General features: G+C 39.8%; 1 protein-coding gene across 2 annotated transcripts; it reads left to right on the top strand.

Moving 5' to 3' along the window:
- Nucleotides 1–4868: 4868 nt before the first annotated feature.
- On the top strand, nt 4869–11122 carry LOC139375935 (mediator of RNA polymerase II transcription subunit 26-like). 2 transcript variants are annotated; one of them, XM_071117909.1, is made up of 3 exons: nt 4869–5198; nt 7479–7553; nt 7661–11122. In XM_071117909.1, the coding sequence occupies exons 1-3, from the start codon at nt 5127–5129 to the stop codon at nt 9332–9334; spliced, it is 1821 nt and encodes a 606-aa protein (XP_070974010.1). In that variant the 5' UTR covers nt 4869–5126; the 3' UTR covers nt 9335–11122. The 2 variants fall into 2 exon arrangements, with proteins under 2 accessions (XP_070974010.1, XP_070974009.1); XM_071117908.1 differs by having other exon boundaries at nt 4879–5198; nt 7476–7553.
- The last annotated feature ends 6124 nt before the right edge of the window (nt 11123–17246 follow it).

Below are 17246 nucleotides of genomic sequence, written 5' to 3'. Positions count from 1 at the left end.
AATCACATCTTCCTTCATACAGTATTATCATAATCTTGACACCTTAATTTGCCTCGTGTGTGTGTGTGTGTGTGTGTGTGTGTGTGTGTGTGTGTGTGTGTGTGTCTGTCACATGTTCTCCCCTCATTGTCATTAGCTCTTCAGGCTTTTGTGGATGCATAGTGTCAGAATTTCAGTATTGTTGCAGCTGTAGGCTTTACAGTTTACCTGTTAATAGTTCATGTCAAGTGAGCTTGCTTTTTGTGAGTAATTTCATTGGATGTACCCATGACATTATCCTGCATTTTACTTTGCACTTTCCTCACAACATTAAAGCATTGAGCCCTGGGAATTTTTCACCCCTCTCTCTGAGCGACTGTTATGTGCACTGGACCTGTTTCCCCATGTGTTTGGTCAAACTTGACTTCTTGTTAAAAAAAGAAAGTGTATTTTTTAAAAGCATATGTTTATAGTCTGTATAAACTTAATCAGCTAGTATTTTTTGTGAGGCATCTGATATTGTGACTTTGAAATGCTCCAATTTTGGAAGCCGATATTATAAACTTTGTATTTTTGGATAGATTTCTCACTGCAGAACAGATACGGCTGGTCATGCTCCTGTTGTGCTTCAAGCGTAGCTACAAGTACAATACAAGCAGGGTGAAGTAATCATGTAATTGGGACGCAATTAGATGTAACAATTGATGCATCAAAGAGTGCTGTGAGAAACCACTTTAATGGTTAATATTAAAATATGTACTAAAATGTCATAGACAGGAGTGATAACAGTCATCTTGTTGTGCATAGAGTCTATAAACAAAACCCACTATTATCATATAATATGCACTATTTAACTGTGTCATTCGCTATCTATACTTCAGTACTGTGTGAGTAAATTCACCTTGAAGAAATACCACTAGTTATGTGATTTATATCAGTCAGGTATGTGCTCAAATCAGAATTTTAGAATTGACTCCCAATCAATTCATGAGTTCAAATTTGAATTGGCCACACCCCACAGGATGTAGAATTTGAGTTTGATTGAGAGAAAGTAGAATTAAATTCTGTGCAATTCAAAGAAATTCCACTCAGACATAGAACAGTTTTTCACTGAATCTGACGGGTCACACTTCCAGATACCAAAGACTTTTCTCTGGAATCAATGTTCATATTCTATTTTAGTACATAGAATAGCCAATTATATTTCCACCAACTATTTCATTTGTTTGGCTTATTTTGAAGGCTTTAGGGCCAACACTAATGCATTCTGGGAAATGTAGTATTTTCCCTATATGTACCTAAATTTAAGAGATTAATTAAATATAATATCTTAGAATATTCACATTCAGGTTTTGTTTTCCTCGATCATTGATTTTAAGAGTTTCTCCTGAAAACCAATATTATATATGCATGTATATTATTGGTTACAGATCTGAATGTCAGAACCGTTTTGGCTGCCAGAGTGGTTCTGAATCAGAAGCAGTCCGGATTTCTAATCTTTAGCGCTTGATTTTTACTTTTTGTGTGCGGAAATGTTTTCTTTTCCTTTTTTCTGATAACTTTGCATGAGTTTCAAGATGAGCTTTTTTCTTATTTTTAGCTTGGTTTTAATTTGTATGCTCTTTTTTTCTATCAAGCACAATGTCATGCAAAATATTATATTGGAAGAAAGGTGGAATAGATTTTGTTTAAATGTCATTTAATGTTCTGTTACGTTTTCCTTGTATGGTCAATTGTCCATCTTCGATTCGAACAGTGGCAAGGCCTCACACAAACTGAACTGCTATGTCCAAAAGCAACAAAATACATGTTTTATCAGCCTTTTATTCACATGGAGATGCAATTATCTGGTGTTTGTACTTATACATTTGATCTTCTATGTGTTTATGCGCTAGATGCCCACTGAAGTGTATTCTGTTTGCCGAGTGTATAGATTAACTGTGTATATTGCTTTTCGGTATAAATGTTTTTGTGCTTTATGTGATATGTCAATAGTGAAAATGTGTGTTACATGCACTGAGAATTAATGTGCTGCAGTTTGTCATTGTTCTTCTGTTCTGTTTTTCTGACTTAGTATCGGTTTACCAAATGTTTTTAGACTGATCCAAACTCTGTGTTGCTTAACTGTGTTTTTACAATCAGTTGTCTTTTCTTTAAAAAAAAAATCTGTATTTATGTAGTAAATCTGACTGATTTGAAAGATCTATTATTACTGCCACAATAAGGGGAAAGATGTTGTTTTAATATGAACTGGACCCTTGCCATCCACACAGGATACTGTAAACCAGGGGTCTTCAACCTTTTCATGCCCAGAGACTAGCTCCCAGACAAATCTGCGACCCAGGGACCCCCATCATATGTTAGCAAAAATAAATGTTTTCACGTATTGTCTTATCATTAGGTGACTGATAAGAGCAAGAAGTAATCAACAATTTAAAATAAATAGATTTGGTAGATGCTTTCCACCACCCCACATTCTAATTAGAAGAGGAAGTATAAACTCTAATATAGCCTGTTAGCTAGAAACCCATTTTCGCTAAGGGCAGCTGGTTAAACAAAGTTTAGTTGTGTTTTGGCAAAAATGTATGTCCAAGTCAAGAAAGCTAACCATATTTTATACTGTAGGTATGTCATTTAAAATCAGTTTATTCTGTTGCTTAGTGATATAAATAAATATTTTCGGTGACCCCCTGCAGTACCTTCACGGACCCCCGGTTGAATAACCCTGCTGTAAACCCATCAACTTCCCCGTGACACCAGACAGGTAATCTGGGCAATATTTAAGTATTACATAGCCAAACATGGCCATCTCAACGTTTTAACATACTAGCCTGGCTGCCTGGCTGAATCAGCAGTTGACAGCTTCCCTTAATGTCATGACTGTGACAATGGAGCTGTCCAATGCTGAAACCGACAGATCCAGGCTGTATAGCTGCTAAATAAATAACTGTATTTCCAAGTATTACGTTCATAAATTGTCCCTTTAACTCTTATTTATAGTTCCAGTAATGCACTTATTTGGGAGCACATTGTTATCTGTCCTTCACTAAAATGTGTTTCTGTCAATGTTGAAATAGTCTTCAAATACTCTAATTTCCCACTGCATCTCAAAAGTTACGTTTTCGTTTTGTTTGACTGAGAATTACATGAACTTAAAACTATACACTTGTCTATGAATTGTTTACATTTAGAAAAGGAAAATATTTGAGGAAAATATAAATCGGCTTTATCTTAAGTTTATTTCTCACTGCATAACCTACTCCATTAAGACTGACATGTGACTGACATTTTCAGCTTGATACCTTGAGGTAACTCTTTCTACATGGTACCAAATTTGTAAATATCTCCTTATGATGTAAAAAAAAAAGTATTGATGTGATATTTTTTGCTTTTAGCAAGTATTTAGCTCTGACTAGGTTAGGTTAATCATGTGCAAACACTCTGTGTGACTAAAACCTGCTCACCCAAAGCATCTCCAGTAGGATAAAATGCAGATCTCAATATAATTCTGTAAATGTTTTTATTTATTATAGTGGCAATACATGTAAAAATGGAAAATCAACCAGACAGATGAAATGGAGAAATCATTGTTTGATCATTCAGGATAGTTACCACAACAACAAAAAAACTAGAATTCCTCTGATATGTGCATTTAATGGGGGATGGCCCACTCTAGTGGTCCCTTTCTCATACAACGGCAGCTAAATTGTAATATAATGTATTTTCTTTTCAGTACTATTACTCAAATGTTGCAAATGTATTTAACTGCATTGTCTGGATACTACACCTACTGTACTCACAGCAACAGGACAGTTATGCTCATCGAATATGCAAATCCTAGCATTCAGCAGAACAGCTTGGCAATCCTGTACTTTTGTTGAGCTGACCCTTTAAAATGAATGGATCAAATCTTGTTCTTTTTAAATTGTGCTTTTATATAAAACGGGAAAAAACAGACCAAAAAATCCATGTATTAAATGTGTGCTAAATAACTGAAAACGGATGTTAAGCTTCTATTCGAATCATACCTAATGTATTTTTCTTGTGTGAAGGCTTCAGTCTTTGTATCTTTGCATTACTATTTGTAAATGAAATTAGATTAAATAAAATCTAAATAAGCATATTAATGTGACTGACCCCACTGAATGTTGTTGACCCATGGTTTTATTGTTGTACAATGTCTCCATCTGGTGATCATGAGAGGTAGAATGGCTGTAGAGAGCACAAATATTATGTTCACACACTAAGATGATGATGATAATAATAATAATAATATTTGTAGAGCCATTGTACCTGAAGCGGTCACATTCAAATCTTGTCAGCTAAAATAAAATAACTACTTTTCAGAAAGATAATGCATTTAGTTCCCATCAATTGGCATTTTTTTCCACATCTTTGGGAGTTTCCCAGGTGAGTCGCTGGAAAGAACCTTATTCACCTGGTTCCCCTGGCCCCTCTAGTCACATCCTGTATAGACCCAGCAAGTGAACATTTCAGCAACAGTTTGGAGGAAAGCAATGCTAACAATAACTATTTTAACTGCTTGGGCCAGTAAATAGTCCACACTATTAGACTACAAAGAATCATTGACCTAATCAAGTCCAGTGAGGTTTCCATAGGACCATATGTTCACCTAATTTAGCTTTTTATTGCATAAGAACAATACAATGCAGGGTCATACACAAAAGGCACCAGCAGTAGGAATAACTTCCTATTGAAAAAAATAACAGCTAGAACTGAACACTTACAGTAGGTTTCACAGTAGGTTATTGTAAGCAAATGTTATTGAAAACACAGTAGTTGGGCCTTCCCACTAGGCCTGCACTTACCCTAGGTGTGTTTAGGTTTAGCTACGTGCGCGGGTCAAGTGTGCGTCCATTGCATCCCATAATGCAATAGGCCGTTGTGAATGATCCAGCAGTCAGCAGCTGGTGGTGAGTTTCCAGAGCGCCGAAGAGGCAGCAGCAGGCGATAAACGTCTCCGAATCAATGTGACATTATACGAACGTTTAAGCGTACATGCATTAGATAAATATGCGGCTCAAGTATCTAGCATATCTCCATAAAGGCCCGTGAGTGTCGACAAGTACCACAGTATTCGTTTTGGAGGATTCCTCCCCCGTCCGCCGGATCGCACCAAACAGGCAATGACAACGGCCTCAGCAACTCCGCAGCAGATGAGAGACCGGCTGCTGCAGGCCATCGATAGTCACAGCAATGTGAGTAGCAAGCAACACGATGTGGCTATCAGGACCAATACTTGCCGTCATATTTATTTAAAAATAATATTCCCAATATCCACTGATAAATTATAGCTAATAATACAAGCTTGTGAGTTGACACCTTGCTTGCTAGCTCAAGTTAGCTACTGACTTATCTACTGTAGGTAGTTAAAACTAGCTTGCTACGCTAACGTAGCTAACTTCGTTGCTAGCCTGGCCAACAGTGTAATGTTTAGCCAGCTATGTTGAAAACAAGTTAGCTTAACTCTTGATACACTAAATGGATATCAGACAAAATAGCGTCAGCCTAACGTTAGTTAGCTAACTATCTAGCCCACTTGATTTTTCTCCCATTCCTCGTCCGCGTCGAAATACACGTTGTTGCGTAGCTAACAGTACATAGCAAGCTAATAGCTACCAAGTACCTAACTAACGTTAGTTGGTTGGCTAGCTAACTTGTCAAAATGAGTGAGGTCGAACTTGTTTTGGTATTTATTGGCAAGCATCGTTTCTAATTCCTTCACCGAACTAGTTAACTAACTTTGGCTAGTTAGCCAATGAGCCAGCGAATGAAACCTCTGTTTCAAACAAGTGTTTATCTGTTAAATTCTAGCTAGTTAAAAGTAGTTGGCTAGCTAATCACATGACATGTGTTATCCAATACCTATCTAAACACCTGTAGTGATTTTGTTGGCCAAGGTTTAGGTAGCTTAGTTAACTTAACTCGTAGAAAGCTACCTGGCTACAATACTAGCTACCTTAGCTGCAATGGCTATACAGTTGACTCCTCATTGCAACCTGCAAACTAGTTACCTAGCTAAGATTATAAGTAGCATCAGGTTAACATGGCTAGCCTCATGTCATGTAACGTTACCTAGTTGTCAGGCTATCTTATTCAGTGTTTCCTGCTATGGATAAGATAATTTAGGTCTAATTTAGCTAGTTATATGCAACAAGCTACTGTATCATGCTTTAAATAATTGTAGGAAAAATAAACATATTTTCACGACTTCAGTTGTATCATCAAAATCAACACATCAAAGCACGTTTTGGGCTCATTCAGTAGTTTTTACGTGATTAAGTAGAATCCTGTTGATATTCCTTAAACATCAATTGAAAATGGTACTGTTGCTGCTTCCGGTTGTCATCGATTTTTGATTTGCAGTCCAGTGTCAAAATATCAATTTTAAATGTCCAAATTCATAACATGCAGAAATAGTTTGTGCTATTTTGAAGATAAAACAAAAAATTACTCTACACATACATGTGTTGAGAACATATATTTTGCTAAATTACTACCGTATAAACTACTCACACCAACATTTACCAAGAAAGTTGTACTGTAATCAGTAGTGCGCACAAATCGTTCACATTGATATTGTATATTAATCCACGGATCTTGGAAAATAACCACGGCAACATGTACTATTTGCGCTCTTCTAACGGACAACCCATAATGATCTTGGGTATACTACATATAGCCTACCTGTCGATAGATTAGAACCTGTAGTAGCTCATCTCCTTGTGCCACAATGTTTTTGCAGTAGATAGCCAAAGGAAACCCAACACTTTTTTTTTGACTGCATCATTTTATTGAATCATCACCTCCGGTAGTTCTACAAACCAAAAATATGACTCTGTTTAAAGCAATCGATTTAGTATCATTGAGAGAGAAATGTCCTTACGACAGTGATATGTGGTTGTCTCACTTTGCTGTCTGGTAAATGTAAAGACAGCTTTCTTTTAATCTTGATGACTAACTTTTATATTACCAATCACCAATCTGAGGTAAAAAAAATAAAAATTAAAAAAAGTGTAATTACACTCCATTTGTGGTGAAAATACAAGCTTGTGTAACACAAACTGTCCACATTAGGGAAGTTAGCACATATAAAATAATTTTATGACAAAATAATTCAACATGTAAATTTAGGATGATAGTATATTCTGCCCACTCACCAAGCTATTGCACCTATTTCTCACTCATTATTATGCACTCAAACACAATTTAACCTGGCTCTCTAGACTAGAACTTCCATAGTGTCTGTGCAGCAGCCTGAACGTTCAACATCACTAGTAATTAACCAGATTGCTTGTTAGCCAGTTGATAACCAGCATAGCGTTTAGCTCTAGCTAGGTAATAGGCCAGCTCGCAAGCCAACTGTTGTTTACTTAGAAGTACCAGCTAGCCAGTAACTACAGTTGCTTGACACCATCTTTTTAAATGACTTGTCAGAAATTCTGTGTTCTGATCACCACTTTTGCTCCTTCCAGCAGATTTGCAATATGGTGGCAGTATTAGAAGTTATCACATATTTGGAGAAGTTCCCTATCACCAAAGAAGCTCTTGAGGTAAGACCCAAAGCTTTAAGTAAAAAAAAAAAAAAAAAAGTATTGTTCTCAGTGTCAATGATTCTGGTGTTCTTAACCACTTTTTATTATTTTTATTACCAACTTAGGAAACTCGCTTAGGGAAACTGATCAATGATGTGAGGAAGCAGACCAAGGATGAAGACCTTGCCAAGCGTGCCAAGAAGCTTTTGCGGAGCTGGCAGAAATTGATAGAGCCAGGGCAAAATGAGACTCAATCGCGGGGGGCCATGTGTGTCCCGGGCTCTGCAAATGGCAGTGCCCACCCCCTTCGGACTGACATTCCACCCCCTGATGTCTCAATGGCAAGCAAGGGTGTCCCAGAGGTGAAAACCAGAAATGACGTCCACAACACCCACTCGCCAAAAGCGGAGAAGTCGAGCAGCAGAAAGCGTAGAGGGGAGCAAAGGGACAGTGTGCACTTAGTGGCCAAAATCTCCAACTTGTCCCCCTACGAGCAGATGTACAACACCCCACCACCACCACCCACAAATGGGATTGCAGGTAGCCCTGAGGCTCCCCCATCGCCGGACAGGGCCCGTACAGAGCCCCTAGAGAATGACAAACATAGTAGAATCCCTGTCAATGCTGTCAAGCCTCACCCAAGCTCCCCGGGCCTCACCAAACTACCTAGCACTTCTTCTTTACTCAAGACTGCTGTGTTGCAGCAGCAGGCAAGGCTGGACGAAGGAGGCGGTGGACAGTATCAGGCCAAAAGCCCCCACTGTCTCTCATCAAGTCTGCGGAGTCCGCGAACTATGAAGCAAGAGACGATGTCCAAGCGCTCTTCAACATATGCACCAAAAGGGACTATCCCAAGCCCAGCCCGGAGCCCTCGCTTGCTGTCGTCCCAGTCTTTAAAGCCCCCAGCCGAAGTGTCTCATGTGGATGGGCTGCCACCCCCTGCCCATAGGGCCTCACTGCACTGGCCCGGCTCCTCAGAGGTCACCACCCATCCCCCACGCAACGCTGCAACACTGGAACCCCCGCCGGTGTTCCCTCCCACCTCCCAGCCCGCCCCAACCAACTCTGAGTGCTCAGAACTACATAGACCCACCCCCTCCTCCTCTGTAGTGGTGGTCAAGGCTGAGGCAGAAGTCGCTGCCTCCAGCTCGGACCGCAAAAAGAGGAAGAAGTACAGGTCCAGGGACTACTCTGTCAACCTGCAGGGGCAGGACACAGAGGACCAAACGAGGCCTGTGCGGTTAAAAGAGCGCAGGCTAACGTTTGACCCTGTGACTGGGCAGATCAAGTCCATGGTACATAAAGAACCCTCTCAGGTGGAAGAACCTCCAAGGCCACCTCCCCCTGAGCCCCAGCAGAGGACTCACCTGCCCCTGCAGCAGCATCCCGCTCCCACCCCCAGCCCCTTCCAACAGACTAACTGGAAAGAGCTGTCCCGAAACGACATCATCCAGTCCTACCTAAACCTTCAGAGCAACGTGCTCACATCCTCGGGGGTCCAGGCCCCCGGCGCACACTTTTTCATGTCAGAATACCTGAAACGGGAGGAGAGCGATGTTAGGGAGGCGAGGCGAGGAGTCCACGTCTTGCAGCTGGACAGCTCGGTAACGGACACACCGGGGGTGAGCCGGGAGGTGACTGACGAGGACCTCCACAGAGTACATATGGAGCACTGGCAAGGGGTAAACGGTTGTTGCGACACCAAGGGCACTTGGTACGACTGGACGGAGTGCATATCTTTGGATCCGCATGGGGATGAGAGCAAACTAAACATCCTGCCATATGTCTGCCTAGACTGAGTAGTTGGAGTGTCTCTCTCTGTCACTTGACAGAGGAAGGAAAACTATTTTTTTAGCCACTGAGTTGTGGAAAGCCAGAACTGCAAAACTCCCTCCGTGCCTCCCTCAGAGATAATCGAATGAGGTTTTGGTAAAAAAAAAAAAAAAAAAAGTTGGTTTGTCGAAGGGCTGCTGTTTCAGTTCTCTTTTCTTTCAAAGATTTAAAAAAAAGTTGCAGAAAAGATGTGCCCCTGTTTGCAGTGCTGCTACTAACAAGGAATTGCAAACTAAGGTTCTAGTTGGGGGTTGGCTGGGGTTTAGGTGTCCAGTCGAGGCACAGTTATGCTCAGAAGGGGTTGAAAGAGTTCATCTAGCACAGGTAAAGCCGAATGTGTCCAGCAAGTGGAATACTGGCACCAATTTGGCAGTTACAAGAAGCTTTATGTGACATATATATATAAAAAATAAATTATAAAATGTCTTATGTATACATCTATTTATTTGACCTTTTCTGTTTTTTTGGGAGGTTTATCGAAACAGATGTACAAAACCTGTAGAGCTTTTCTGTTTGCATCACATAATGTTGACCTGTTCTGCAATGCAAACGAGGCATACCATTGTTTTGCAGTCTTTTCTTTTTATTGGCCAATGCGCGTTAGCTATCCAACATTCCATACTCCTCACATCTCTCTCCTCACTCTGTTCTAATGTACCCATGCCATCATACACTTATTACCGGGAGGAAATACTTAAACAAATTTTGCCTGTTTTTGAATGTGTTCAATTCAAAAAGTATTGTTTACTTTTTCAATTAATTATTTGTTAAATGTACATTTTGTATTTCCTCCCATATCCCCTAGCAATCCTCACCCAGGCAGAACTGTGAGCAAAAATGTCAAAACAGAGGGCGCTAATGCATTAAAACTGTAAACAATTGTGAGGACAAGAAAATACGAAAGTGTTTGTATGCGCGAACTATACTTGTCACCATTCCTTTAGCTATCATTTTGCCTTATGGAATTTCATCACAAAATTTTTAAAGTTGAACAGCCTTAGTGAATGTACAGAAATGAGACCTTTTGTATTTAGTTATACAGTGGTAGATAACTTTTGTAATTCCATAATTGACACAAAGTTACGTGTAGATAAAAATACAACACACCTGCAAGTTCAAATTTTGTACATAGTTTTGACATCCATGTCAAAATTCCCTCAGATCTTTTAAGCGTTTGTTTTGCAGGAATGTTCTGCTCATTGAGAAGCATGCATGATGGTGAATGAACAAGCATAGTTTCTTTAGCTTTTTTTGTTAACTACATAAACCTAGAGTGCTGTGGTACCATCACACATTCTAAAAACTATTTCCATGTAGCAAACATGGTAGTTCAAAGTAGTTTATTTTCCCTTTTCTCATCTTGCATTGCCACTGTTCTCCACATATAACATGACTTTAGATAGGCGAAGATCAGACTGTGTGCCGATAAATCCATCCCTACCAATGTGCCTTTGAATCTGTATTTGTTCCGCAAAATACTCCTGTCCTTGGAGCTAGGTTTATGTCAGGGACAATTCCAAATTCTATGTCCGATAATGCTGGAATATGCACCATTTTTTTTCGAAGCAATGGTCCTTAGTGAACACTGGTCCAGTATGGGTAAATTGCAGACTGCGATATCACTCAAACACAGCTCGCAATAAAGAAATGTTAAAGATGATTGATGTGGATCTGGTCAGTTTTGACTGGGACATCTTTATTTGTTCAGTGTTTAACATCTCTCAATAGTTTGAAAAATAAAGTGACATTCTAAACCCTCTGCTCTGTTTTCTTAATTCTGACACAATATAAACCCAACCTGTAGTCAGGTTGGGGTTAACTGTTTAATGTTGGTATTAATATGGTACGTTCAATGAAGTAAATGCGTGTGTTTATGGGTTCATAACTACTTTGTTTTTCGTTGTGTATTCTCAGTGTCCTCATGGAACACTTCGGTTGGTTTTACGCATGGAGTAGAATGAGATATGAGAAGTTCTATGGTTAAACAGAAATGTATATCATAGCTTTATATATTTTTGAATTAGGTTCTGTAGCTGTCATCATTGTTATGATAAACCGCAACAACTCAACTCCCTTCCTCCTGATAGCATAACCAAGTCTCTACATGCATTTCAGAACACCTCTGTGCTGAATCACTCCAATCAACCGATGACTAAGCTGCTCAGTGCACTTTTACCTCACCCGAGTTGTAGTCAGTGAACTGCTGCTCCTTCTAGAAGACTCCTCTTTAGACTTGTGAATTATCATTACACATCCATGGCGTCACCTCTCTGACAACCAGCTGCACTCCTGTGACTGTCTGGAAACATGTCACTGAGGACCAGGTCAGAGCTCTGTTGCCTGTTGGGTCTTTGGGCCCTCTAAGTTCTCACTTGTGACCCCACTTCTCCTCGTCATTCTCTGGTGGTTGGTGGCTGTTCATATCGGATTCATGAACCTGTTGCTTCCCTACCCCTTGCCTTCAGGCAATGATCAAACGATATACAGTTGAAGTCAGAAGTTTACATACACTTAGGTTGGAGTCATTAAAACTTGTTTTTTCAACCACTCCACAAATCTCTTGTTAACAAACTATAGTTTTGGCAAGTCGGTTAGGACATTACTTTGTGCATGACACAAGTCATTTTTCCATCAATTGTTTACAGACAGATTATTTCACTTATAATTCACTGTATCACACTTCCAGTGGGTCAGAGGTGTACATACACTAAGTTGACTGCCTTTAAACAGCTTGGAAAATTCCAGAAAATGATGTCAAGGCTTTAAAAGCTTCTGATAGGCTAATAAACATTATTTGAGTCAATTGGAGGTGTACCTTCAAACTCAGTGCCTCTCTGCTTGACATCATGGGAAAATCAAAAGAAATCAACCTAAGAAAAAAATGTAGACCTCCACAAGTCTGGTTCATCCTTGGGAGCAATTTCCAAACGCCTAAAGGTACCACGTTCATCTGTACAAACAATAGTACGCAAGTATAAACACCATGGAATCACGCAGCTGTCATATTGCTCAGGAAGGAGACGCACTTTTTTTCACAAAAGTGAAAATCAATCCCAGAACAACAGCAAAGGACCTTGTGAAAATGCTGGAGGAAACAGGTACAAAGGTATCTATATCCACAGTAAAACTAGTCCTATATCGACAACCTGAAAGGCCGCTCAGCAAGGAAGAAGCTACCGCTCCAAAACTCCGCTCCATAAAAGACCAGACTACGGTTTGCAACTGCACATGGGGACAAAGATCGTAACTTTTTGGAGAAATGTCCTCTGGTCTGATGAAACAAAAATAGAACTGTTTGGCCATAATGACCATCGTAATGTTTGGAGGAAAAAGGGGGAGGCTTGCAAGCCGAAGAACACCATCCCAACCGTGAAGCACGGGGGTGGCAGCATCATGTTGTGGTGGTGCTTTGCTGCAGGAGGGCTGGTGCACTTCACAAAATAGATGGCATCATGAGGTAAGAAAAGTATGTGGATATATTGAAGCAACATCTCAAGACATCAATCAGGAAGTTAAAGCTTGGTCGCAAATGGGTCTTCCAAATGGACAATGATCCCAAGCATACTTCCAAAGTTCTGGCAAAATGGCTTAAGGACAACAAAGTCAAGGTATTGGAGTGGCCATCACAAAGCCCTGACCTCAATCCTATAGAGAATTTGTGGGAAGAACTGAAAAAACGTGTGCGAGCAAGGAGGCCTACAAACCTGACTCAGTTACACCAGCTCTGTCAGAAGGAATGGGCCCAAATTCACCCAACTTATTGTGGGAAGCTTGTGGAAGGCTACCCAAAACGTTTGACCCAAGTTAGAGGCACAATTTAAAGGCAATTCAAAAAAATACTAATTGAGTGTATGTAAACTTCTGAGAATGTGATGAAATAAATAAAAGCTGAAATAAATCATTCTCTCTACTATTATCCTGACATTATTAAAATAAAGTGGTGATCCTAAATGACCTAAGGCAGGGAATTTTTACTAGGATTAAATGTCAGGAATTGTGAAAAACTGAGTTTAAATATATTTGGCTAAGGTGTATGTAAAGTTCTGACTTCAACTGTACTTCTGCCAGACACCCACACCACCTGCAAGGATACAGCAGCAGCCAAACTCCCAGCCTGGTCTCATAGTCTAGACGTAACATAGTGAATGTAAATCCAACACACTCATATTAGTATGATACTGTATGTTAGGTTTGGCATGGTTACAGTGCCTTGCGAAAGTATTCGGCCCCCTTGAACTTTGCGACCTTTTGCCACATTTCAGGCTTCAAACATAAAGATATAAAACTGTATTTTTTTGTGAAGAATCAACAACAAGTGGGACACAATCATGAAGTGGAACGACATTTATTGGATATTTCAAACTTTTTTAACAAATCAAAAAGTGAAAAATTGGGTGTGCAAAATTATTCAGCCCCCTTAAGTTAATACTTTGTAGCGCCACCTTTTGCTGCGATTACAGCTGTAAGTCGCTTGGGGTATGTCTCTATCAGTTTTGCACATCGAGAGACTGACATTTTTTCCCATTCCTCCTTGCAAAACAGCTCAAGCTCAGTGAGGTTGGATGGAGAGCATTTGTGAACAGCAGTTTTCAGTTCTTTCCACAGATTCTCGATTGGATTCAGGTCTGGACTTTGACTTGGCCATTCTAACACCTGGATATGTTTATTTTTGAACCATTCCATTGTAGATTTTGCTTTATGTTTTGGATCATTGTCTTGTTGGAAGACAAATCTCTGTCCCAGTCTCAGGTCTTTTGCAGACTCCATCAGGTTTTCTTCCAGAATGGTCCTGTATTTGGCTCCATCCATCTTCCCATCAATTTTAACCATCTTCCCTGTCCCTGCTGAAGAAAAGCAGGCCCAAACCATGATGCTGCCACCACCATGTTTGACAGTGGGGATGGTGTGTTCAGCTGTGTTGCTTTTACGACAAACATTACGTTTGCATTGTTGCCAAAAAGTTCAATTTTGGTTTCATCTGACCAGAGCACCTTCTTCCACATGTTTGGTGTGTCTCCCATGTGGCTTGTGGCAAACTTTAAACGACACTTTTTATGGATATCTTTAAGAAATGGCTTTCTTCTTGCCACTCTTCCATAAAGGCCAGATTTGTGCAATATACAACTGATTGTTGTCCTATGGACAGAGTCTCCCACCTCAGCTGTAGATCTCTGCAGTTCATCCAGAGTGATCATGGGCCTCTTGGCTGCATCTCTGATCAGTCTTCTCCTTGTATGAGCTGAAAGTTTAGAGGGACGGCCAGGTCTTGGTAGATTTGCAGTGGTCTGATACTCCTTCCATTTCAATATTATCGCTTGCACAGTGCTTCTTGGGATGTTTAAAGCTTGGGAAATCTTTTTGTATCCAAATCCGGCTTTAAACTTCTTCACAACAGTATCTCAGACCTGCCTGGTGTGTTCCTTGTTCTTCATGATGCTCTCTGCGCTTTTAACGGACCTCTGAGACTATCACAGTGCAGGTGCATTTATACGGAGACTTGATTACACACAGGTGGATTGTATTTATCATCATTAGTCATTTAGGTCAACATTGGATCATTCAGTTATCCTCACTGAACTTCTGGAGAGAGTTTTCTGCACTGAAAGTAAAGGGGCTGAATAATTTTGCACGCCCAATTTTTCAGTTTTTGATTTGTTAAAAAAGTTTGAAATATCCAATAAATGTCGTTCCACTTCATGATTGTGTCCCACTTGTTGTTGATTCTTCACAAAAAAATACAGTTTTATATCTTTATGTTTGAAGCCTGAAATGTGGCAAAAGGTTGCAAAGCTCAAGGGGGCCGAATACTTTCGCAAGGCACTGTACATAAGACAGATGGTTACTTAAAGCAAAAACAAAGTATGGTGGTTTGTCGTGCATATAACCCTAATGTCTAGCAGCTGAAAGGTTGCTAGTTCAAATCTCATCAGGGACTAATTTAACATTTGAGCTAATTAGCGACATTTCAACTACTTACTACTTATTAGCTACTTTGCAACCAAAGTTCCCTCTAATTTTTTTCGGCACTGAGCAAATTTCAGGTCTGCTGAGTGCAAACTTGAACTTTGTGAAATTCTGTGCAACTTCCAGCGCATCTTGACTGTGAACACTGAGGCCGTATCCACTTTAAGTTACAGTTTTAATTGTGGCCAGGTAGGATACTGTTGCAATGTAATCATAATGTAGGCCTACCAGAGTGGTCTACCATCTAAAACGATGGAGAAAATGCATCCCATAACATTTTAACATTGAAATAGCTGTTCTATCATTCTGCCTAGAGTAGAAGCCAGTGTGTGGTGTTCAATGGTGTTCTACATTCCATGAGACTTAAAAAAAAACATGCAGGGCTTGACATTAACCTGTTTATCCACTTGTCCTTCAGACAAGGATATTGTTGTGTTGTTTAATGCAAGAAACAACTTTACAAAATAAAAAGCATTATTATTCCCATACCATTATTACAGAGAATGAGACAAATTATGCTTCTCTCTGCCTATTGGCTACTTAGCTTATTCAAGCCTGTCTCAAAATACAACACTGTCCTTTAAAGACAAAAAAAGCTCTTTACCTGACTCGCCTTTCAAAGATGTCTAGAAATGTACACGTTTTGTGCTCTTGTAGGAAGCAATCACCCCTATTGCTGACTACGAATGATCTATAACTGGACTAATAACTCACTAACTAACAAAGAATATGAACACAATGTGCACACATGGCTACATGCAGCTCTCGCTTTGATCTCAAAACAAGTGCATCTACTAACGAGCACTCATGCTGTAAACACAGTCCAGTTCAAAGTAAATGGCACAGATCCCATAGGGCGGCACACAATTGGTCCAGCATCATTAGGGTTAGGCCGGGGTAGGCCGTCATTGTAAATAAGAATTTGTTCTTAACTGACTTGCCTAGTAAAATAATGGTTAAATAAAAAAAATCAATATATGGCAATGGTCTATTTGCATATAGGCCTACTGCAGCTCTGATTGGTTATGCCGCACCGGTCTGTGTAGATTACGGGCTGAGTAGCGCTTGTCAATGCAATAGAATCCTACTCTGATGCATTCTGCCTAGAACAAAGTTTGCATATTTTGTTTTGTTTCAGTATGTTGCATTGAAAGTGGCTAATTTTGTGTTGATTCGATCACAATTGGCACAGTAAAGGGAAATGTTGATAGTGTTAACAGGACAAATAGTGGTCACCAACCTTTTCTGAGTCAAGATCACTTTGAGTCAAAATGCACTGTTGTAGTGCTGAGTGAAATAGGAAAAACATGCATTTTATGGCTTATGAAAGTGTTGAATACAAAGTGTCGACAGTTGTGAGTAAGAACTTACACATCAACTCACTAATAAAAACAGCATATCTTTGCTGTATTCATTGACAGTTTCTCTCTAGTCATGGTTTTCAACGTTTTGAAATCTCACCGTATCAACTATAGGCCTATACTGCACTTAATTTGCTATATTGGCCTGCCGTGAAGGTAGAGTTTGTACCTTCAGACATATCAAATTGTTAAAAATGCCAACAGTTGGCCTACCAGGCCACAGTGCAGCTGAATCGGTGCACCTACCGACAACAGGCCAAGACTAATAAAAAAACAAAGTGTAACCTATAAATGTTTGTATTTTTTTTACTCCCGTTTCTCCCCAATTTGGTGGTATCCAATTGGTAGTAACAGTCTTGTCTCATCGGTGGAACTCACAGAATAATAGGAAATAGTTTATGATACTGAATTGGGCTAAGGATGTTGGATAACGTTGTTGGTAGGTATCCAAATGAGTTCAGTATTCCATTTTCATTTGAGACTAAGAAGTGTAATGTCATGGATTATCAAGATAATATTCCAAAGACTCGAATTGAATTGACAACGACACTAA

Source organism: Oncorhynchus clarkii, chromosome 20 (assembly GCF_045791955.1).
Source record: "Oncorhynchus clarkii lewisi isolate Uvic-CL-2024 chromosome 20, UVic_Ocla_1.0, whole genome shotgun sequence".
Classification (NCBI taxonomy): domain Eukaryota; kingdom Metazoa; phylum Chordata; class Actinopteri; order Salmoniformes; family Salmonidae; genus Oncorhynchus; species Oncorhynchus clarkii.
Note: the sequence above shows the minus strand (reverse complement) of the source record. Positions and strands in the feature narration are given on the sequence as shown.